Consider the following 24,521-nt stretch of genomic DNA (forward strand, 5'->3'; position numbering starts at 1 on the left):
ATTACCTCTGGAAAATGAAAACCTGTATTAATGCAAATGAAATAAAAGCAGTTTCAAATGTTAGGGTGCCTGGTTGGCTCAGTCAGGAGAGTGTGTGACTCTTGATCTCAGGGTTGTGATTTCAAGCCCCAAGCTGGGTGTAGAGATTACTTAAATTAATCAAACTTTTAAAGTGACGTTAAATGTAAACCTGATAAAAAAAAAAATTGTAACAGACTCTAAAACTATATATAAATTAGTTTTCATAGGTGAGTGTCTTGCATTATCATTACATCTTTTTTTCATCATATGAATAAACAATCAAAATAATCGAGACTCAACTATAGCAAAATAATCATAGTTCATGTTTCGAAAATATTTACTTCATCCTTAAATCACTAGATTATTTGAAATATCAAAATAAAATGTTTTACTATTTTCTATTTTTAAAGTATATTTACTTTAGAACTAAGCAGAAAAACTATTTCAAATACTACAAAAAATATAATCAATTTAATATATTTAGTACATTCAGATTTTTAAGGCTTTTCTTTAAAATTTGGACAATAATTCTTTAGGATAAAAAAAAAGCCATATTATATATTCAAAGGAAAAATTTCCCAAGCTTGTCTGATTAATTAATAAAGGACATGTTAACTTAGGAACTTACAACAAAGCGAACAATGATTAAATTTAAATGTTTTTATTCACATGTATGGTAAATACTGTCCCCTAATAAAAAAACCAATGACACTGTCTTTCAATCTGTCAAACTTACTAAAAAGTTCATGTGTTTCTTTCCTTTATCATGTGTTGACATGGTATAGGATGCAGGATGTAAAAATCAATTTCACAGACATTATTAAGTAACTTCACACATATGCAGAATCTTGGATAAATGGTTAAAATTATAGATGAAAATTAAATGTGGGCACATGGATATTTCATGTCCACCAATGGGTTTAACAGAAAATGTGTTTGCACTGATTTCTGGTAACAACTTGCTCTCTGTGAATCTTTAAATACCCAATTCCAAATCTTCCAGCTCCTGGAGAAGGGCTTTCTCTTTTTGAATTTTCTCCAACTAGAAATAAGTTTAAAACAACAAAGTTATTAAATAGGAAATGAAATAAAATAATTATTGGATCTACAGCCAAAACAGCAAAGGAGAAAAAATTTATAAAAAGAGTATTTACACTTTAACAGATCTACTGGAAAATACAGATTTAAAAATACAAAGAAACAAGCTCTAATTTGTTGCTTGGTATGAATCAAGGGGGCAAAGGACAGGTGCTGTCTTATTGCAACACTGAGGGTCCAAGAAATTTCCCATTCTACAATTGGGCTTCCCTCAGAAGGAGAGAAAGGAGCAAACAGGGCAGTGCAACCTGAAATATAGGAAGGAAGAGAATCTTATGTTTATTTTAATAAGTTGCCTTTATTTTTAATAGCAATGGCTTCAGTATGCCTCTCGGGAATAGTGATTCTCTCATTTACCATGATCTACATCTTATCTTCCCCTATCCTTTCTGTTTAAGTGTAAAAACATTTTACCAAATATATGGCATGTTTTCAAAATAAGTTTTTAAATTTATATGCTCTCCCACTTGATTAAAAAATTGTTTATAATAAAAAGGGGGAAGAGTGGTAGTGACTACATGCACAAATGAAACATGTAAAAATGACCTGATTTTTTTCTAGCTGTTTTCCAGCTGCTGCTTGTTCTTTCAGTTGTTCGATTGCTTTCAGTTTCTGCGAACATCAAATATAATGAGTCAAGAGAAGGAAGAATAAGTAATTTCAGTATTTCAGAATGCAAATTTTCTTAGTAACAACTCAATCACATGAATGGGAAAAATGAATAAGGAGAATCAGTTATCTTACCTTTGGGTCAAGGCTAGTCTATTAAAATGCCAAGGTAAAATTTTTTGTTTTTTAACTTAGATGTAAAATTAAGTACATTAAGAACATGGGATCTGGCAAAAAAATTTTCAAGCTTTCAAGTAATGGCATATATGTACATGTATAAGTATGTAAATATATCACCAACTTTACCACTTATTCCAGCACTTCATTGTACCCAGACAATGTCTTTGGCTTTAAGAGATACTTTGTCATGCAGCCTGGGAAGACTCTAGAAACCTGGTTTTACCCCAGGGCCATCATCACAAACTGGTTGCAATACGACAAATTAATAAATTTCTTTTTCTCTCTGTTTCTTCATCTTCAAAACTGGGATAAATATCTGTTCCTACCTATCTCACAAATGTCTGATGAAATACTGAGTATAAAAGTGCTCAGCATATTTCTGTACAAAGGTACATTTCTTATTACTCCAAAAATCAATAATAAAGACTAATAACAGCCATTAGACATCTGGGAATAGAACTAAAATCAGTGCCATTCCCAAATTATAGTATTTCATAGTGAGAAAGCGATAATCAGAACTGACACAAACTTCTTAGATGCCATCTTTATACATTTCTCATGGATTTCTTTCAATAAGCACATCTGGCTTTTATTTAAGTGTCTCACCTTCTTTAGGTTCTTGATTTTTTTGTCTATTTCAGGGTCTCCAGAGGTTGACTGCAAGATAGTATTTCGTGGTGTGCTCTGTGGGGCAGGAGTAGGTGCCAAATCTGGACTCTTCTCATTTCTTGCTTCCTGCAGGAAATATTTTCAAAAATTCAATTTTCTAAAATGAAAACACTAAAGTATTTCAACCAACATAGCCTTGGTATATAAAATGCAGAAACCAAAATGCGATTTTATCTTTTATACTACATTTTATATAAATGATCTGAATTGAAGGTCTCATGAAGTAGCCACATTGTCCCATAACAGAAAGATACAACTTAAAAAAAAAAAGAAAATCACAGTATAAGGAGACACCCAAAAGGTTTTTACTATGTCATCGTCATAGGGAACACTTTGCTAGATCTAAAATTTAGAGTTAAAGTAGAATAATAAAATAAAAAATACTACTATATTAGTAATAAAAGGACAAATGAAAAGAAATGAAATGACTTTAGCAGAAAAAACCAGGAGGTTTCTGTATCAGCCAACAAGCATTCCAAATTTTCGGATATTTTGGGATGTGCCACTATACGAATGGTTTAGAAATGTGAGAGGGCTCTTCTAATTTAAGGTGTCTGAAGTTTCACTTTCGCGATGTCCTCCAAAACTCTAATGAGTATGTACGGTCAAGTACATGTAATGGATAATGTTACCGGATTAAGTCCTACAGAGATTTATTTATAATCAGATCAGTGCAGCTCTGCCAAGGAAAACTCAAAGGGAGGTTGATCTCAGTGTGATCAGACCTCTGATTCTGAACCACTTCAATTTCCCCTCAGGTGCCATATACTTGTTTCCTGGCCTTTGTGTGTGCTAGAACAACTTCAGGTTACCTGGCTGACCCTATTTATCCTTTAGGCCTTTTGGAAAATTCTCTCCCAACCCAAAAGACTGGATTAGTTGCACAATACGTGGTATGTATTCCTACTGTAACAGTGTATTGTACTATCCCCCATTAGACTATACCAGAGGTTTCTTTGTTCATTGTTCTGTTTGTGCCCCCAGCATAAGACCTGCTTTACTGCACATGCTAAATAAATGAAGTAGTCAAAGAACTACTCTCCTTTTGTAATTATGACAAGACATACATTTTGACAAGAGGGGGGAAAAAAAGTTATATAAGGCTTTATTGGCCCTAAGATAGGACTTCTATTTCTTCCTTATAGAGTTCCCAGCGGAATACATAAAGCCCCAAGGCCAAAACTCTTACTCAGAGTTCTGGGTAAAATGCTCTGAATACCAAAGCATCCCAGGGGGACACGAAACACAGTATCACTCCTGTATCTTCATATCTAGGAATGTCTGCCTGAGAGTTTTTGGAGAGTATAGAATTGGAGTCACTTTTTCTTTTTAAAGTCATGTTAGTTGTACTTTTTGTACATTCCAATTCAACAAATATTAATTTCTAACCTTCTATGTAAAAACGCATTACTGAGCAAAGCACTTAACAAAGTAGTCAGAAAGAAACTGTTTAGATTCTACTCTTAAGAAGCCTACAAGTTGTGGCCCCGCCCCTGCCCCGCCCCTGCCGGCTGGGGTTCCCGAGCCGCTTGCACTGCGAGCCGCTTGCACTGCGACCCCCGCACCTCTGTGAACATGGTGCTGCGAGTGGTGCGGAGCGTGCGGGCTGCGGCTTGCAGTCTGCGCGTCGCCTCCGCACCCACCGCGCCCTGCCTGCCGCGGCTCTGGGGCTGAGGGCGGGCGCCGTCCAGACACTGCACACGGGCTCTGCTCTGCTCTCCGTGCGTAAATTCACAGACAAACATGAATGGATAACAACAGAAAATGGTATTGAACAGTGGGAATCAGCAATTTTGCACAGGAAGCTTTGGGAGATGTTGTTTACTGTAGTCTGCGTGAAGTTGGGACAAAACTGAACAAACAAGATGAGTTCGGTGCTTTGGAAGTGTGAAAGCTGCTAGTGAACTCTATTCTCCTCTATCAGGATTAGTAACTGAAATTAATGAAGCTCTTGCAGAAAATCCAGGACTTGTCAACAAATTTTGTTATGAAGATGGTTGGCTGATCAAGATAGCACTCAGTAATCCTTCAGAACTGGATGAATTAATGAGTGAAGAAGCATATGAGAAATCTATTGAGGAGTGAAAATGGAATCCCTAAATAAACTAGTATGAAACAACTTTAAAAAAAAAAAAGAAGCCTACAAGTTCTAATAATACGTAGTTCGGTATTTTCATAATAGAAAACTAAAGGAGAAGAGTGGGTAAAAGGAGAAGAGAGATACTCTGCCTATCAAAATTCACTTTTGATATCAAGTAAGAATTTTAAAAATTTAGTTTGCAAACAGCTGAGAAAATTTTCTTCTAGGAAAGAAGGTTAATGTCAATACATTTGAAAATCTATTAAAGTTAAGTGAAATATGAAATTTAACTTTCTACCATATTTTAAATAACCAAGAGTAAGTTAAAATGTCTGTATTATTATACTTAAATTCTGGTCATTCTCTGAAAATGATGCATATATGGTAAGATTAAATTCTTAGTTTAAATTCCTTTTGGTAAAGTTCATAAGCTTATAAAGTCATCACCAGTTTATAAAAGTACTTGTTTAGATTATATACCTCTGACTCCTTCATCTTTGATTATTTAACTCAGAGGGCTGAGAAAGTGGATCTTGTCATGGACCATTTTCCTTTGTTCTATCACACAACCATAACTAACTCCAACCAGTCATCTCAATAGACATTTTTCCAAAAACACACAGATGGTCAACAGACACGTGAAAAGATGCTCAACATCACTCATCATCAGGGAAACAAATCAAAACCACAATGAGGTATCACCTCACACCTGTCAGAATGGCTAAAATCAACACAAGAAACAACAGGTGTTGGTGAGGATGTGGATAAAGGGGAACACTCTTGCATTATTGGTGGGAGTGTAAACTAGTGTAGCCACTCTGGAAAACAGTATGGAGGTTCCTCAAAAAGTTAAAAATAGAACTTCCCTACGATCCAGCAATCACACTACTAGGTATTTACCCAAGAATGCAAAAATACTAATACAAAGGGATACATACACCCCGATACTTATAGCACCATTATCTACAAGAGCCAAATTATGGAAATAGATTGTGTCCATCGACTGATGAATGGATAAAGAAGATGTGGTATATACATACAATGGAATTATTAGCCATAAAAAAGAATGAATCTTGCCATTTGCAATGACATGGAAGGAGCCAGAGAGTATTATGCTAAGCAAGATAAGTCAGAGAGAGACAAATACCATATGATTTCACTCAGATGTGGAATTTAAGAAACAAAACAAACAAGCAAAGGGAAAAAGAGAGAGAGAGAGAGGCAAACCAAGAAACAGACTCTTAACTATAGAGAACAAACTGATGGTTACCAGAGGGGAGGTGGGGGGCGGGGGGATGGGTTAAATAGGTGATGGGGGTTAAGGTGTGCACTTGCTGTGATGAGCACTGGGTGTTGTATGGAAGTGTTGAATCACTGTACTGTACACCTGAAACTAATATTACTTAGTTTCATTACCAGTTAGTAACATATAACTGTATGTTAACTAACTGGAATTCAAATAAAAACTTTTAAAAAATCTTCTAAAATAAATAATCTTCTAATAAAGAGGAAGAAACATCATTTATAAAAATAAGATTCTTAAGTTGAGTGGGTTTCAAAGGCCCTTAAATCTCAATGAGAAGGAATCTTATACTGCCACTATGGAAAACAGTATGGAGGTTCCTCAGAAAACTAAAAATAGAGCTACCATATGATCCAGTAATCCCACTTCTGGAGATATACCGAAGGAAACAAAATCATTATCTCAAAGAGATACCTATATTCTTGTGTTCATTGCAGCATTACTCACAATAGCCAAGGTGGAAATAACCTAAAGTGTTCATCAACGGATGAATGGATAAAGAAAATGTGGAATATATATATAAAATGGACTATTATTCAGGGGCGCCTGGGTGGCTCAGTTGGTTAAGCACCTGCCTTCAGCTCAGGTCATGATCCTGGGTCCTGGGATCGAGCCCCACATTGGGCTCCTTGCTCAGTGGGGAGCCTGCTTCTCCCTCTCCCTCTGCTACTCCCCCTGCTCGTATTCTCTCGAGTGCACTCTCTCTCTCTCTCTCTCAAATAAATAATAGATATTTGAGAAAAAAACAAAAAGGGAAATCTTACCATTTGCAACAACATGAATGAACCTGGAGGGATTATGCTAAGTGAAATAAGCCAGACTGTGAAAGAAAATACTGGATGGTATCACTTATATGTGGAATCTATTCAAAATAAAGTCAAACTCTTAGAAACAAAGAGTAGAATGGTGGTTGCCAGGGGCTATGGAGTGGGGGGAATGGGGACAGACTGGTAAAAGGGTACAAACTGCCAGTTATAAGATGAATAAAGTCTGAGGACCTAATATGTAACATGGTGACCACAGCTGATAATACTGTACTGTATAACTGAAGTTTGCTAAAGAGTAGAACTTCAGTGTCCTCACCTCTCAAAAAGTAAATGTGTAAAGTGATGGATGTGTTAATTAACTCAACTGTGGGCATCTTTTCACAATGTTTACCTATAACAACTTATCACGTTGTACACTTAACAATTTTTGTCAATTATGCCTGAAAATATTAGCTAGGAAAAAAAAAAGAAGAAATCTTATCTACCAGTACTTAAAAGGATACTACTAACTTGTAATATTCAGGGCCAGTAAGAGATCTCTACTCACATGATGAAAGGACAATTCCTGCTTTTATACAAGTCAAATACATGGAATAGATCTTTATGCTTAGAATGATCTAAACCTGACCTATTTAAAGATATTTCTGGAGGGGCTCCTGGGTGGCTCAGTCGTTAAGCGTCTGCCGTCCGCTCAGGTCATGATCCCAAGGGTCCTGGGATCAAGTCCCGCATCGGGCTCCCTTCTCTGAGGGAAGCCTGCTTCTCCCTCTCCCCCTGCTTGTGTTCCCTCTCTCGCTGTGTTTCTGTCAAATAGATAAATAAAATCTTAAAAAAAAAAAGATATTTCTGGAGATGAAATATATTAACTACAAAAGAGCACACTGATTTTTTTTTAAAGCTCAGATTTCAGCAGACTATGGTTGCATAATGCAATTCTATGCCTTAAAATAGTAATTGCCTACCAAAACACATAAACAACCTAGAATTGTCAAAATTCAACCATTACCAGCAAGTCTGCATTATCTGAATCTTAAAAATGTGATCATGATGACTTCAGTAACCAGATACTCCTAGCCTAGCTGATTGCACTATCACCATAAGCCATACACAATCATAATTTATCAGTTATTACACTGGTATGGTTTTTCAACTATAAAATCACATAAAAAATTATTTTAGAACAATTCCATTGTTTTGGGTACTTCTGGTGTTTAGACTCCCAGTTGAACAATTTCCTATAGTAATGTAATACTGAGTAACAAAATGGCTTTATGGTCATGCAATTTCTGATCTCTCTTAACAAACATATGCTTTCAGAGAGCAAACCATACCACTTCACACTGGCTTCAACAGAAGGGTCTATAACAAGTAACACACTACACAATCCCATTAGGGTTTAAGGTTTTAAGGCCAGATCCACTTTCCTCACTTCCTCATTATACAAACAGAACTACTCAGAAATTCATAGGCAAACACAAAAGAAAAGGCATTCTGGCTATTTAAGTCTAACTCCAACTACATTTTATAACACAGTAGTCAAGTCTTGGGGTGCCTGGGCAGTTCAGCTGGTTAAGCGGCCGGCCGACTCCTGATTTGGGCTCAGATCATGATCTCAGGGTCCTGGGATTAAGCGCCACGTTGTCCGCATTGTCAGGCTCTGTGCTCAGCATGGGAGTCTGCTTGAGGATTCTCTCTCTCCCTCTCCCTCTGCCCTTGCCCCTACTCGTGTGCACGTGCATGCATTCTCTTTCAAATAAATAAATCTTTTTTTTAAACAATTTTTTTTTAAGGATTTTATTTATTTATTTGAGACCGAAAGATACAGAGAGAGAGACCATGAGCAGGGGGAGAGGCAAAGGGAGTTGGAGAAGCAGACTCCCCACTGAGCCAGATCCCAGGACACTGGGATCATCACCTGAGCCGAGGGCTTAACCATCTGAGCCACCCAGGTGCCCCCAAATAAATAAATCTTAAAAAAAAAAAACAAATCCAAAAAACCCATAATAGTCAAATCTTTAGGACTACAATCTTTAAACTTTGAGGCTTAAATTAAGCTAATTTAACCAATTTTGCTTATTTTGTTTCGAAAAGATTAGTGTCCCAAATACCTGTTTTGCAGCTTTCTTAGCCTCATGCTTCCTTTGATTTTTAAGGGCTGTTTTTGATAATGGCTTATCATTTCCTGCTTGCGGTTTCATATTCTGAGGTGGTTCCTCCTCATGCTGTGGAAAATGTGAAACAAACGATTGTGAAATGGAATCCATGCTTTTAAAAACATGTATCACAAATTATACAATTTTGTTGGTGTGGGATAAACATTTTATTAAATTTAAGATCACTGGTAAAGAGTATTTCAAAACTTGTATCAGTAGTAGACACACTCCAACTGTCAAGGATGGATTTAATGAGTATCTTCCTATTAGTTGATATATGATGTCTTTCAGTTATACAAGTGCTGGCAAAATACTGTATAGCTTTGTTAAACAATGGAACTTTTCTTAGTACTATTACTGACACATGCTTCATATGAAATTAGATACTAACAACAGCTTCTTCCGGGATCTTTTGGGATCTGACTACTGCCAACAGAAACCCAATTGCCTCATTTGCTTTCTTTGCACAAAGAATTACTTCTAGGTCTTTACTTGCAAAATCAGAGATTAGAAGCTTAAAAATAAAAGCAAATTAAAAACTAAAACAGACCAGGAGAAAAAATACCAAATAGGAAGTGGTAACTGCATATTTGTAAATCCAGGATTAACATAATGAAGAGGACCACAAAAAACTTCAGACTATAATAAAAAAAACAGATAATCATTTCCATCATGAGATATTTATATAACCACCCATCAACTATATTCCACAACAGAAAGGGTGAATTAAGGATAGGATCAAGGAGGAGCTGGTATAAAACATGGTGACTATGGTGGATAACACTATCGTATAATTGAAATTTGCTGAGAACACAAATATTTTCACCACACAAAAAAAAAAAAAGCAAGGTGATAGATTCATTAACTAACTAGATGGGAGGAATCCTCTCATAATGTAAACCTATATCAAAACACCATGATGTACACTTTAAGTATCTTGCAATTTTACATATCAGTTATATTTCAATAAAAAAAATACACATACACAGGTTTAAGTCATCTCCACAGTTGCCTGAGGCAACAGGGAGCATGTGTGATGGAACTACAGCTTCTTAACAGGTTCACGTTTACTTACTGATTTCCCTCCAAACTGCTGCTATCTCAGTGTTAACTGTCTCTTAGACTCTATCATACTCAGTACATCAAAAGAACCAGATATCCGAAGAACCATGAGAGACAATGGACTCTGAAAAACAAACTGAGGGTTCTAGAGGGGAGGAGGTTGGGAGGATGGGTTAGCCTGGTGATGGGTATTGAGGAGGGCACGTTCTGCATGGAGCACTGGGTGTTATGCACAAACAATGAATCATGGAACACTATATCTAAAACTAATGATGTAATGTATGGGGATTAACATAACAATAAAAAAATTAAAAAAAAAAAAAGAACCAGATATCCATGAAGCTTCTTAAGTACTAGATCTCAGATCCACGTGGTACTTATAAGTGCTATGAGGAAATGGGCAGGGCTCAAACACTGAAGATACAGAGGAAGAAATAAGAAACCATACTGTGACTATCTTAGCTGCATCAACTACTTCAGGTCATCAAAGTTCTGTGTGTGTACATGCTCTACCTGAAGTAACTGAATATTTGAGAACCCACACTTGTAGAACAGACAATTTGATGGCAAGTCTCTTTCACTTCTTTGTTATCCACACTGCATACAACGTTAGTTAAGACACAGCAGTACTTGCTGAACATTTGTTTTATACATCAAAATTCTTTCCATAGTGGGCTCTCCTACAGTACCTTGCTTTGGGTGAGAAGTTTCTAGTCATAAGAACCTCAAAAAAATGACAAAGCAGTTAAAAATGAAGTAAAGAAGGACACATTATAAGGTCTTCTACACTATGAACACGATGCAGTCACTGACAGACTTTCATTTCAGACACACACAAAAAATCCACACAGCTACTAGGGATCATGAGCTTTTCTGGCTTTAGTACTGTGCCCACTGTACATAATTTTATCCCTATTTATAAAATTTGTTTTTTCATTTATATCAATTATTATGGGACTGTTTTGATGAATACATTATAAAAGTGAAGGGGTTTTTTTGGAAAGCCAAGAAATACCTCAGTGTAATTCATATGTGAATTTTTATTTATAAAAAACTAAGTTTTTTCTTGAGAGGAAATCCCATCTTTTTTTTTTCCCCTTTTACTAATCAACCCTCCTCCTTTGTGAAGTTATTTACTAGAATGTCTTTGTTTCTGGTAATTTCTTGATAGTATTTTTTCGCCATTTAGCTCATTTCTGGAATTTGACACAAACAAAAATTTCTCACTGGGCATGTGTCCTTCAACTAAAATGATTTGATAGGATCACATAATCACCATGTCACATACAAAAACAAAAATTTAGTGGAAATCTTAAATCTTAAAACAATGTTGGCTTTAAGACTTTCTTACCAAGTTTTATCACTATTTTCAAAGTATATTTCTCTTCCTCTCCCTATCAAGACAAATTAGTTTTATGAATCAGAGAATAAAAATATATACTGATTCAGAATTTATTCCTCTTGTGCTACCATATAGATATTTAGAAAGCAGGATATGTTGAGGTTACTTCTGTTTTTATCTTAGGTAAGGAAAACTTTAATATAGCGAGAAGACAAATTTTAACCTAAATGCCAAGTATCATAAATGGGGCTTAATTTGTTCATAACTTTTATATGTTTTTAGTAAATAATACAACAAAAATGTTTAAACAGAACATTTCAGTGAAGTTAAGAAGTTACAGACCGCTGCTAGATTTTGTGGAGGAAGAAGGGTTATTCTTTTGTTTTTGTTTTTGAGAAGGTTAGGAGTGGCATGAGGGACGCATAGGAATATTTATCCTCTGAAAAAGTATCTACTTCCCTGAGTGCCTAATATTTAAGTGACTATATATCCCTGTTTACTTGGTTCCAGTTTACACCTATTGTATGGCCACCTTTATAATACCAATAATATTGTTGTTCATTCTTACAGAGCAACTTTATTCCTTAACATCATCCCAGAGACTCAGGTCATTAATAAATGCTTCCCCTGAGCTCCGAAATGCTAACATTTTAAAGCAGATGAGAATCTGACCAATGCTCTGGTCCTAACTTTATGATACCGATGGGAACTGACAGCCTAAGGAAAACAAGTATGTTTTGTTTGACCAACAGTATATCAAAAATTGAGAAATTTTACATAAGCATCCAGACTTGTTTTGTCTTGGAAAATCAAACATTTTGGCAAACTGGGCCTAAATCTCCTATGGAAACAATCGGCTGCTGCTGTGCAGTTGCTATGGCCTTTAAAGAGGGCATGGTCTCTCCCTTTCACCATTCTCTCCCAGTCACCAAAGCCTTGCATGACCAGCCTAGCCTGACAGGCATCTGAATTTGAGTCCATGATCTCTATAAAGCCAGTATGTCATACTCTGTTCTCTTTCCCACAGATGTAAAATGTAAACTGTTTTAAATTGACTACTTTGTCAACTTGACAATGTTAGGTGTTCACCATCTTCAGCAGTAGGTCCTCCATGGTTTCTACTCTAGAGTTTATATTCTAATCAGGTGCTAAGTAACGCAAGAGCATGCATGAGAAAAGGTCTAGAGAACTCCATACACTGAAGTCTTTTCCCACCAAAGTAGTAAAACTTTACTTACCAGTTTGGAATTGGTGATTGGCTTATTTCTTAAAGCTGGGGGTCTATAAGCTGTTGCAACTTTAGGTTCTTCACTGGGTACATCACTTGGAACCGCTTGGTAAGTTATTGTTTTTACTGGAAATATTCCATCTAAAAATGGCTGCCAAGAAACCTGCCATAATTCTCCATTTGATGGCACATCATACTTGTGTAAGACAGAGCCAGTATAATGCCAAATCTTGTATCCATTATTAACACGTAACCTGGGAGCACACGTGGCTGTTAAAATATGCTCACCGTCAGGGCACCAAGCAAAATAGGTAGAATCAGAGGCCACTGGTTTAGAAATAAGTTTGTAGTTTTTAACATCCCACACTTCCATTTGTCCCCTCAGATTTCCAAATCCAGCTAGTACTAATATATGTCCATGTGGGCTATAGTAGGCTGCATTACGAGGACCAGTTCCAAAGTCAAACACAGGATCACATTTCAAGTTGAAAATCGTCGCTTTGGCAGGCATAAAACCATAAACAGCACAAAACTCAGTAGAACTAGAATTCCAAACGACATCATAAATGGGACCATTTTTTGCTAGAAGAATATAAAACCCAAATTAGCAATAAATCATTACATGAATACAATAGTAGCCAAGTTATAAGTGTATAATACTCATAAATATGTCAAACAGTAAAATAAAAAAAAATCCAAAAATTAGAAGATATGTTACAATTAAAATATTTTTATATGATATACTATGGAGATAAATGCTTTATCTTAATTTCTTTTAAACATTTTGGCAATGTAGGCTCATAGAAACATACATTATTAGTCCTATTAATAAACCAGTTTTCATTAGAAGAGGTAATGTAGGCACATAGGAATAAAATGATATGCCACAAATTAAGACCCTCTACAAAAAGGCAACCCTCTATGATATTCCTTGTATATGCTTTCAGAATATTTTTGTTTAAATTAAGCATCTCTCTTAAACACACATACACACTCACACTAAAGTTCTTTGCTGTTTCATTTAGTACCCTATCTTGGAGATTTTTCCACATAAGCACATTAAGATCTGCCTCACTCTTCCACTGGTACTGTACTCCTATATATTCTCAACGGTGAGTGTACACAGACACATCTGTAGGAGTGAACCTGGCTGCTCAAAGGTGTGTACATTTACTCGATAAGGCCATAATGCCCCTCAGAGAAGCTGTACCATTTTATACTATCAAAAGGTGTTTTTTAAGATTCTTTTTTTTTTTTTTAAAAGCAATCTCTACCCCCAACGTGGGGTTTGAACTCACAACCCAAGATCAAGAGTCACATGCTCCTCTGACTGAGCCACCTAGGCGCCCCATCAGCAGTTCTTGAGAGTACGTATTTTCCCCTCACTCTCCCTCACGCCTTATCTGTGCCAAGCTACTAAGAGAAAAACTGTTCACTTGTCTTCCTATTTCTTTTATTATAAACTAAGCACCTTTTAATATATTTATACATAATCTTGTTTCTGTTTCTGCAGACTTTTACTGTCCCATGCTTATTTTTCTCTCCAGTTATTGGTCTTTTACTGATTTACTTAATAGATTAACAAAATTCACCTTTCTCATATTCATCCCTTGTCCATCTAAAAAATTTATTCCCCAATTTTTTGTTTGTCTTGCTTAATTTATGGGCTTTTCTTCCCACCAATGTAGAAATCTATATATTTTTTTAAAGAATATTTATTTATTTATTCGAGAAAGAGAGAGAGCGAGCTAGTGCGCACAAGCAGGAGGAAAGGGAGAAGCAGACTCCTCACTGAGCAGGGAGCCCAATGCGGGACTTGATCCCAGGACCCTGGGATCATGACCTGAGCCGAAGGCAGAGGCTTAACTGACTGAGCCACCCAGGTGCCCCTAGAAATCTATATTTTATATATTCACTTTTCCTTTATTATTCTGCCTTGTTAGAAAATCTTTTTTTCACTTTTAAGATTAGAAAAAAAGGTTGGGGTGCCTGAGTGGCTCAGTCAGTTAAGCATCTGACTTTAGCTCACGTCATGATGTCAGGGTCCTGGGATTGAGCCCTGTGTTGGACTCCCCGCTCAGCGGGGCATCTGCTTGTCCCTCTCCCTCTGCCCCTCCCCCTGCTCATGCTTGCTCATTCTCTCTCTCTCTCTCAAATAAATTAAAGAGAAAAGATTAGAAAAAAAGGAAAAAAAAATCAACTTTAGAACCAGTTTATCTAGTTCAAAAAAAAAACACCTACCGGCATTTTAATTTTTAGGTTAATTTGGAGAGAAATGACATCTTTATTAAAGTCTTTTTTTTTTTTTTTTAAGATTTTACTTATTTATTTGATAGAGAGAGAGTACAAGCAGAGGGAGAAGCAGACTCCCCGCTGAGCAGGGAGCCCGATGTGGGACTCGATCCCAGGACCCTGGGATCATGACCTGACCTGAAGGCAGACGCTTAATCAACTGAGCCACTCAGGCGCCCCTATAAAACTCTTCTTAATAAAGGTCACACTCTGTCCCTTAGAAGTTTTGAAGTTTTCTTCCCATTAGTCCTATTTATTTCTTGCCTTTATGTTAGTCTATATGGGATCTTTCCTTCCATTATGTTTTTTTAAGTGGCTGTTTATACTGTGACTTCATGTACATGCACAGATATGATTCTGTTTTCTCCTTTCAAAATTGTATATTTATTCTTTTGATCAGTTACACTGACTAGGTCTTTCAGAATGTTAAATTATAGTAGAAAGAGGAGTCATCCTTGTTTCCTTTCTGACTTCAAAGGGAATACATAGTTTTTTTATAATGAAGTTTATCTTACTTTTACATGTTCAGTTCAAAATGAAAAATCAAGAAGTTGCCAGAATTTTAGAACTGTATTATTCTATAGCAATTTATATCATCAAAACAAAAGATGAAATGGTAACATTCCTCAGATCTGAAGACAATGTTAAACCCACTAGACCAACTTACTGTCATAATAAGTAAGTCCCCAAAGAGTTGCTACAATGAAATTATTTCACTTATCAAGTTCCCCAGAACTAAATTAACTGGATTTTGTCAAAATAATCTATGTGTGGGGATGACCGTTAAGTTTATTAACTAAGAGAAATTTCACCTTAAAGGCTATTAAAAATATTTGAGTTTTATCACGTGATCAAGAATTTGGATTAGATCCTCTTTATGGCATAGTGCTCTATTGTTTCATCACAAGAGGATGACTGGGATACTCACGCAATTGCACAACAGCACTTTCTCCATTTGCTGCAATGTAGTGCAGTGTTTGTTCTCCATAGTAGGATGCTCCTGTCTTGTCGACGTCTGTGCTAGCTATTACTAACAGAGCAGTAGCTGTAACAGTAAAAACTTTAGTTAAGATTTAAAACACAAATTAACCTAATGGTGATAAGAAAAAAAAATTAAAAAATGTAACAGAGCACATTTTCATTAAATAAGCATTGATACTCTTTTTTTCTAAACATACAGGAGTATGTCTCAATACTTGATAAATGAGATAAAATATAATTATCATACCTTTTTTATTCCATAGCATTGTAACCTTATCAGCTTTAAAGAAACTTTTATTAGCCAAAGCTGCATGAGGTCCATCAAAATTGGGGTACTGATACAATCTAACAAATGAAGGTGCACCCTTACTTCCTGGAACATAGACAGCCACCTGAAATACACACATATAAATCATCACTTTGTTTTTTGAGGCATATAAACTAAGATGGACATGCTTTTACAGTCACTAAGAACCAGGAAAAGGTTTAATCTAATAACATTCCACATGAACAAAAATAGAAATTACCTTGTATGGTTGGGGTCCAGGTGATAACACAAAATCATTAATTTTTTGCAAATGCAATTTATTTGCAATTGTGTCTAAAAAAAAAAGGAAATAGTGTTAGATGGAAGAGAGAAGCTAATAGGAACATGATCAATTCTGAATGCATTATAAAAGATTAATGTAACTATACATGGATACTACTCATTGTAGTCTCACGTAGGTAAGGCAGCATGGTGGTGACAAGGTGGAGCGGGGACAACACAGACCTACACTTGAATTCCTACCCAGTCACTTACAAGCGGGGAGACCTTGGTAAGTAACGAGACTGCACATCTAACTCCCACTGACTGATTTTAAGAGAACAGTGCTCTTTCCTATATAAATGGTACCACTAGGTAACCAAGTAGTAGGTGGGGGAATTTCTCTATAGAAGTAATATAGCTTATAAGTGATAGGGGAGGTGGGGAGACTTGGAAAATCACCAATTTGCAACCACTCATGAAATAATGGATCTAGGCAATGAACATTAATGTCAGCTAATCCTACGAAATTAAAGACCATAAGATGTTATGTGCTTCTTGATGAAAGAATTGAGCACCACTTATGAGGTAGACTTGCCCTCATCTCCCCAAAAAAGAAGAATCTGAAGCTGAGCAGTTCTAGATCCAAGTAGCTATTTAGGGGACAGATGAACATGTTAAACTATAGGACAGGATACAGTAGCAAAATTTAACTATGAGAAGATATATGAAAAATAACCTTGTTTCTTTAATAATAAATCTCAAGGGGGGGCACTCCCACTGATAAAAATCAATCAGTGAGAGTTAGATGTGCAGTCCCATTACTTACCAAGGTCACCCAGCTAGTAAGTGACCGGGTAGGAATTCAAGTGTAGGTCTGTGTTGTTCCCACACAGTGTGGAAGAGATGGAAAGGGAACCTATAGCTTAAAAGAAGCTTAAAAGATATATATATCAATTTGCAATGTGAGGAACCTTATTTGGAGCCCACGTTTAAAAAAAAATTATAACATTTGCAATTATCAGAATTTGAACACTGACCAGATATTTTATAATCTGTGATAATGGTATTGTGGCTAAGTTTTAAAAAATTAAAGAGCCCTAATCTTCAAAGATACATACTGAGATATTTATAGGAAAAATCATGCTATGTCTAGGATCTGCTTTAGCAGAATAAGAGAGGTGTTAGGTAGAGAGATGTATGGATGAGGTAGGACTGGCAACGGGTTGAAGGTTATTGGGACTAGGTGTCTACTTTTATGTTTCAAATTCTACATAATAAAACATTTAAAAAATTTGTATCACAGAATTTCAATAGCAACTAAACTCAGAAAGAGTTAATGCAATGTCTTTATGCAAATGTCTTAATTTAATAGCAATTATTAGATAATAAAAGCTTATTTTAAAAGAAAATCTTTGTTATAGAATTTCTTTAGTTAGCACTTAGACTTATAAAAGTTATTCAAATGAATATAACAGCAATTATTAAAATATTAATAGTATTTAGGAGAACCCTATGATACCATATAAGGCAATAAAACTATATACATTTATAGTACATAATAAATTTATTTCATATATATTTTCATACTAAAATTGTTGTTTTCAAAGAAGTGAACTTCGTTGTTAACATTTCGGGCACAGAGAGTTTCATCTTCTGACCAAGATGGACACCTATGTTGAAAAGAAAGAATGTGAACAAAATTTAGACAGGTATAACCTCACATGTTAACATGTTGAAGTTTGTGATAATTGCTTACTATTTAAGGAAAAATACTTATAAATTGATGTCAAGTCAGATCCTAATAGAATTTGTACTAGAAAGATATTCTTTTTCATTCAAATACTAAACAAAAGAAAGGTCAAGTTTTTCCTCTATTACATTCCCACATACAAAATCCCTAAAGATCTAGATTTTGGCCTGACAAGTTATTTTCCATACGAATACCTGAGAAGAAATATTATACAATGAAGATATTTAAAATATTTTGTAAATAATCAGTATTTTAAAACATTTATTTACCAATTTTGCATTTTTTTCTGGATGAAAGACTTCAAACATGTACCAGTTTTCACATCATAAAGTTGTAGGTTGGGTATTCCAGCTGTGCCATCTTTAGAAGCTAAAATAAAAACAAAATTTTTTTGCAGTAATTGTCTCCTAACACTAGTAAAAAGAATTCATTCTTAGAACAACTTTGAACAAGATTATAAAGATCAAGTAAAAGAGTTGCTTTAAATCAACTTTCCCTTTTAGCTTTAATTATGGATTTAATCATCCATTCCTAAAGCCATGACAACATGACAGCTATTTGAGCAAAAGTTCAGCATTTCTGAAATGAGTTAATTACTACAGATTTTAAGAATACTTAAGAGACTTGTTTACTAAGTTTGACATGGTTTGCAGTTAAATGGATTAAATTCTCTTATTATGAAATCTCATGTCTGTAAGTCAAACACACAAACACACGAAGTTACATATACTACTCATGATTCTCAATTTCCCTTTTATTTACTTGGAAGTGAAGATTCATTCAAGTCTATGCCTCTTGGAAGAATAAACCTAGAGGGTTTATAACCCAACAATGGACTATTATATATTTAACTCAACAATGCCCACATTATTAAAACATGTTTAAAAAGCCCCTATACCAGTTCTAAATTATTATTCATCCATGAAGCACAGCCATATAACATACTATCTTGTCTTTAAATATGTTAAAAAATGGCACACCATTTCCTACTCTTTGTCACATCATACACATTTCTTACATGTTGTGTCTATTATACTTCCTCTTTGATTGACAATGATTATTTAAAACATTTTTCATTTAAGGGTCATTATTATCCTTAATTTTTGAGATCTTCTCCATCCAGTGATTATTCACTTGAGCTTTTTCTTTTTCTCTATCCCATGATGGATCTTTTCACTAATTTGAAATTACTTAAAGTACATTATATTGGGGCAATACAAGATTCACTGTTCAGTAAAGATACTCACAAACACTATTTACTATCTAATGATTAATTACTTTCGTATAAGGTTATAAACCTTCTCTTTTTTTCCCACTGAATTGAATTGGTCCTGTCAATATTTTTACAATTGGAAAATACTTACTAGTATAAGGCTGCCACGTTGCCAGGACAGTGTTTTTTGGTGAAAACTCAAGGCAAACTGCCTTTGGGAGGTCGAAGGAGTGCAGCAATCCCTTGTTAGTGACATTGATAACATTTATTCTGGTTTCAAAAGAAATTACTTCAGCAATGAAATACTGTTTTAAAATAGCCAGCACTATCCAAAACATTCATGCCTCTTTTCAAACACAGATTGCTATAAAGTGGTCATTTTCATAAAAATCAATTTTCAGTTAATTCTAGAAAATATCCAATAAACCTTAACAACAACAAAAACTAAGTGTACATTTTACCAAAATGCCCCTATATAAGGTTGGTATTAGGAAATACAGACTTAACAGAAGTATATAATAGATGATTCCATTTTTAGCTGAAAAGAAAACAACAGGCCTTTAAGTGGACACAGAACTAACCTACAGATAAGCTGAGGTATATCAAACCAAGGGAAAACAGAGGTGCTAAACCAAAAGTGTATTTTTTAATTTGACTAAATGCAAGTTGTAGCAGCCGTGAAATCAAGGAGACTTTTGCTGTCTATTAAAATCTCAGAAGCAATCTCCAAAAGATAAGACTTACTATGATATGATAATGATAAAAATTATAATAATTGTATAATAAAAGCAGTTCCATTTTTTGGATGCTTTCTGTGAACCATGTTCTGATCTAACCACTTTATGTACAAACGTTTTCACATTTAATCTTCACAAGAGACTTATAAGATAGGTATTATCATCTCTATTTTACAAATGGTAAAAGTGAGGCTTAGAAAAATAAATGATTTGATGATTTCTCCAAGATCATACTACTGATAAATACCAGAGTCAAGTTTTGTTTTTTTTTTTTTAATTTTATTTATTTATTTGACAGAGAGAGACAGCAAGAGAGGGAACACAAGCAGGGGGCGGGAAGCCAGAGACGGAGAAGCAGGCTCCCCGCTGAGCAGGGAACCTAGTGTGGGGCTCAATCCCAGGACCCCAGGATCATGACCTGAGCCGAAGGCAGACGTTTAACCGACTGAGCCACCCAGGCGCCCCCAGAGTCAAGTTTTAAAACCAGTTTGGCTTGACTTATCTTATGTACTCTTTGGGGTAAAAAAAAAAAAAAAGATACTCCATCTTACTTTAGAAATTGCTTAGAGTTACTTTGGCCTACTCAAGTTTGTGCCACTGGTTTAGGATAAGCAGAAATTGGTAAAAGATTTCCATTACAGAAAGATTACTGCATACTGTTTAAACACACACACACACACATACAAATACACAGGATTCTTTACAAGTTACTATAAATTACAAATTTTAGAATTACATGAAACTTTTTTTGTTGTTGTTGATAGCTTTTAATAGCTATTCTTAGTTTAATAAAGAGTATTTATTTATACTAAAAAACCCCAGATATTTATGGAAAAATCAGTTATGGTTTCTGATTAATTAACTATGACCTGAGCAAAGACCACAATCAATACACTACATCTGTTTCTCTTGGCCCCAGGAACATTATATGTTGTTGTGGCCACAGCACTTTAAGGAAGTAAATGCTAGAACCAGGGATAGAAAATATCTATTAAAAAGATGGACATAACAAATGGGCACATATTAAAAGGGTTCAAAGTTGAAACCAATAGAAAGCCAATGGGGATATGAAATATATAAAATAATTGTTGAAGGTGAAAACAGACTTATTCAACCAACTCTACGCTAGTAGAATAAGGGATACCTCAAAAAGGTAATAGACAATGAGAGGAAGTATGGTATGTCCCATTAGAGTTGAGAGTAAATTTCTATTAACTCATTACTCATAAACTAAAATATAGATTTTAAAAAATAAAACTCAAACACCGACAATAGGTTACACCAAAAATAAGAAAATTTGAGAGTACATTCTTTGAGACTGAGATTAAGACTGTCTGTTAACATTGTGGATAAGGCCCAATATGATTATATTCTTTTTTTTTTTTTAAAAGACTGCATTCATTCTTTGAGAGAGGGAGAGCGAACGGGGGAGGGAGGAGTAGAGGGAGAGGGACAAGCACACTCTGCGTCACGTGCAGACCCCAACACAGGGCTTGATCCCAGGACCGTGAGATGACTTGAGCCGAAATCAAGAGCCAAATGCTCAACTGACTGACCCACCCAGGCACCCCCAATATGATTATATTCTTAATAATTTATGAGTAGTGGTGTACTCGCTGGATTCAATAACAAAAAAATAATGAAGTGATTAACATTTTTAATTACAATAACTAATTCTGCCAGCTACTCATAGTCATAAAAAGTGAATCATCTAAAAAAAAAGTGAGGGGCGCCTGTGTGGCTCAGTCAGTTAAGTGTCAGCCTTCGGCTCAGGTCATGATCCCAGGGTCCTGGGATCGAGCCCCGCATCGGACTCCCTGCTCAGCGGGAAGCCTGCTTCTCCCTGTTCCACTCCCCCTGCTTGTGTTCCGTCTCTCGCTGTGTCTCTCTCTGTCAAATAAATAAATAAAATCTTAAAAATAAATAAATAAATAAATAATTAAATAAAAGTGAATCATCTAATTCAACACAATCTTTTTGGCATTAATTTTTAAAAATCATGTGTTTAATCCAATCTGACTTCAGAATCCATCACCACTATGTAAGAAACAACATTTAAAATGTACTTTTCATACAAATGCATACATTTTCTCCTTTTTAAAAAACCTAAGGTAGGGACACCTGGGTGGCTTAGTCGGTTAAGCATCTCCCTTCGGCTCAGGTCATGATCCCAGGGTTCTGGGATCGAGCCCCACATCAGGCTCTCTGCTCAGCAGGAAGCCTGCTTACCCCTCTCTCACTCCCCCTGCTTGTGTTCCCTCTCTTGCTGTCTCTCTCAAATAAATAAATAAATAAAATCTTTTTAAAAAATCTAAAACAAAAACAAAAACAAAAACCCTAAGGTATTACATCTGGTTAACAACAACAAAAATAACTTTAAATCAAGCAACAAATATTTAGGCATTTTCCTGGTTCTTTGAACTGAAATGTTGTAGTGACTATGGAAAAATTAAGAGTGATTTTCTTAGCAAAATTATGAGTATTTAATCAGAACTTTTTCTTTTGCAAAACCAATTTTGTAATCTGATTATTTTATATAATACAGACTATACTAATATACCTTTGAATAATTTATAAAATACTAAAATGACATACTTTTATATATAATAAACTCATAGAAATAATTGTAGACAGTTGTTACTAATTTAATAGCAAAGATATACGTATCTAAGTCTAAGGTAAACAAGCAAAGAGAATTACTCTCTAAGTGTTAGTATAGAACTTAAGAAACCCTAACCAGTAACTAGAGCACTATTTAAAACTTCTCAGCTTCTCCAGCATTAAATTAATTGCCCCTTTTCATATATTACTTTTTAATCCTAAGAAACAAGGTAAGTCAAGTCATGGCACATAAATAGAAACTAATAACTTTAGAGTTCTATGGGAGTTGCGTCGGAGATAATACCTAAGTACATCATGACATTAAAACATGGACTTTATTAACGACACCCAAACACATGTAATTCAAATAATGCCACTTATGTTTTATACTGATGATACACACATAAAATATGTTATATAAAGAAACACTAACTTTTCTCCGTTGCCCCAGGCAAACAAGGTGCCATCCTTACTAAAGGTATAGACTTTGCAATTTTTCCCAGATTCCCTGAAAATGACAAGAAAGAAAGTTTAATAAGCATTAATACTTTTCAAAAAACTGTGATTAAAAATTTACACTTACTACTAATTTAATGATTATGAACTTACATAAATTTAAGAAGTAATTCCAAAATGCTTTAGTCTACCAAATGCCTTATCTCTTACAATGCAGTGCCAACAACCACTGTAAAGTAAGGTGGAAACTGATCAACAGATCAATCTTAAGAAGAAAACGGAGCCCTTTTGGGTGAATAACTAGTTTGTATGAAAACTCAAAAATTTAAGTGAACGTGGAAGTCACTAACTGTCAGGCCTAACCTTGAGAGGGCTGAAGGATTTCAATATGGAGACTTTGTGAAGAATTCTCCAGATCACCTGCATAACAACGTAACTGGATAGAATATCCTCAAGTCGCCAAGAAGTGCCCCTGGATTTGAAGGACAAAGATCTTCCATCAATTTCTGATGTATAGAGACAGGAAGTGTAACAACAACAAGAGGATCTTCACACGAAATAAGTGTGGACGTCAGATTCTCTATAAAAACAGACCTAGGAAATCAGACTTCTTGGCAATATTCTATCCATTGATCAAAACTTTGGGGCGCCTGGGTGGCTCAGTCATTAAGCGTCTGCCTTCGGCTCAGGTCATGATCCCAGGGTCCCGGGATCAAGCCCCGCATCGGGCTCCCTGCTCAGCGAGAAGCCTGCTTCTCCCTCTCCCACTCCCCCTGCTTGTGTTCCCTCTCTCGCTGTGTCTCTCTCTGTCAAATAAATAAATAAAATCTTAAAAAAAAACCCACAAAACTCTTAAGTACTCTATCTCTCAACTGGAGATGGCTACTAGGAGTACATCTCCCAGTGCTAAGGAACACACAAACAGAAATGTGTATGTGGACACATGTAGAAGTCCACAGCCATTTGAATTATTAAATAACAAGCACTGAGAACTGAGCAGTACATCCCCCTTAAACTGGATACTATATTTACATTATTAATTCATCTGAAGATGACACTCGTGTTTCTACAATCACATAATAATGGTAGTTTAGCCTCAGCTTGTAGTTACTGACCCATTTTTTGTCCTGACCCATTTTTTGTCCTCTTCTCACATAAACAACTATCACCAAGAGGTCCTCCATTCTACATTTGTGCTGCGACTTATTTCATTTAATACCCAATCCTTGGATACCCAGGTTTTTAAAAGCTCCCCATGTCATTCTAGCATGCAGCCAAATTTGAGAACCACTCATCTAAAAGCTTGACTAGAATCAGGATGTTTTTTATTTCAACCTGCATAGAAGGTTAAGTGTCACGGAGTTCCCATTACTACCCACCAGGAGATATGTGCTGTCTCCTCGTTCTACTCTTAGTGATGCTGAGACTGTCCTGGACTCATTATGTGTGT

General features: G+C 35.5%; 1 protein-coding gene and 1 pseudogene across 3 annotated transcripts in view; one reads left to right on the forward strand and one right to left on the reverse strand.

Annotated features, from left to right (window-relative positions):
- Positions 1-666: 666 nt before the first annotated feature.
- EIF2A (eukaryotic translation initiation factor 2A) overlaps positions 667-24,521 on the reverse strand; it is a 36,255-nt gene continuing 12,400 nt past the window's right edge. The window contains exons 3-14 of one of the 3 annotated variants that reach the window (XM_036095574.2): positions 23,049-23,123; positions 19,429-19,547; positions 18,334-18,433; positions 17,902-17,984; positions 16,313-16,386; positions 16,033-16,177; positions 15,733-15,849; positions 12,523-13,094; positions 8,836-8,949; positions 2,515-2,643; positions 1,666-1,731; positions 667-1,063 (exon numbers count right to left, since the gene is read on the reverse strand). In XM_036095574.2, coding sequence (XP_035951467.2) covers positions 998-1,063; positions 1,666-1,731; positions 2,515-2,643; positions 8,836-8,949; positions 12,523-13,094; positions 15,733-15,849; positions 16,033-16,177; positions 16,313-16,386; positions 17,902-17,984; positions 18,334-18,433; positions 19,429-19,547; positions 23,049-23,123 — 1,660 coding nt within the window. In that variant the 3' untranslated portion in view covers positions 667-997. Of the gene's footprint in view, positions 1,064-1,665; positions 1,732-2,514; positions 2,644-8,835; positions 8,950-12,522; positions 13,095-15,732; positions 15,850-16,032; positions 16,178-16,312; positions 16,387-17,901; positions 17,985-18,333; positions 18,434-19,428; positions 19,548-23,048; positions 23,124-23,434; positions 23,536-24,521 lie in introns of those variants that run through there. The other 2 variants (XM_078070406.1, XM_078070404.1) reach the window with 2 other exon arrangements.
- LOC118537822 (glycine cleavage system H protein, mitochondrial pseudogene) lies at positions 4,122-4,709 on the forward strand (annotated as a pseudogene).

The sequence above is a fragment of the Halichoerus grypus genome, chromosome 1, assembly GCF_964656455.1.
Source record: "Halichoerus grypus chromosome 1, mHalGry1.hap1.1, whole genome shotgun sequence".
Classification (NCBI taxonomy): Eukaryota; Metazoa; Chordata; class Mammalia; order Carnivora; family Phocidae; genus Halichoerus; species Halichoerus grypus.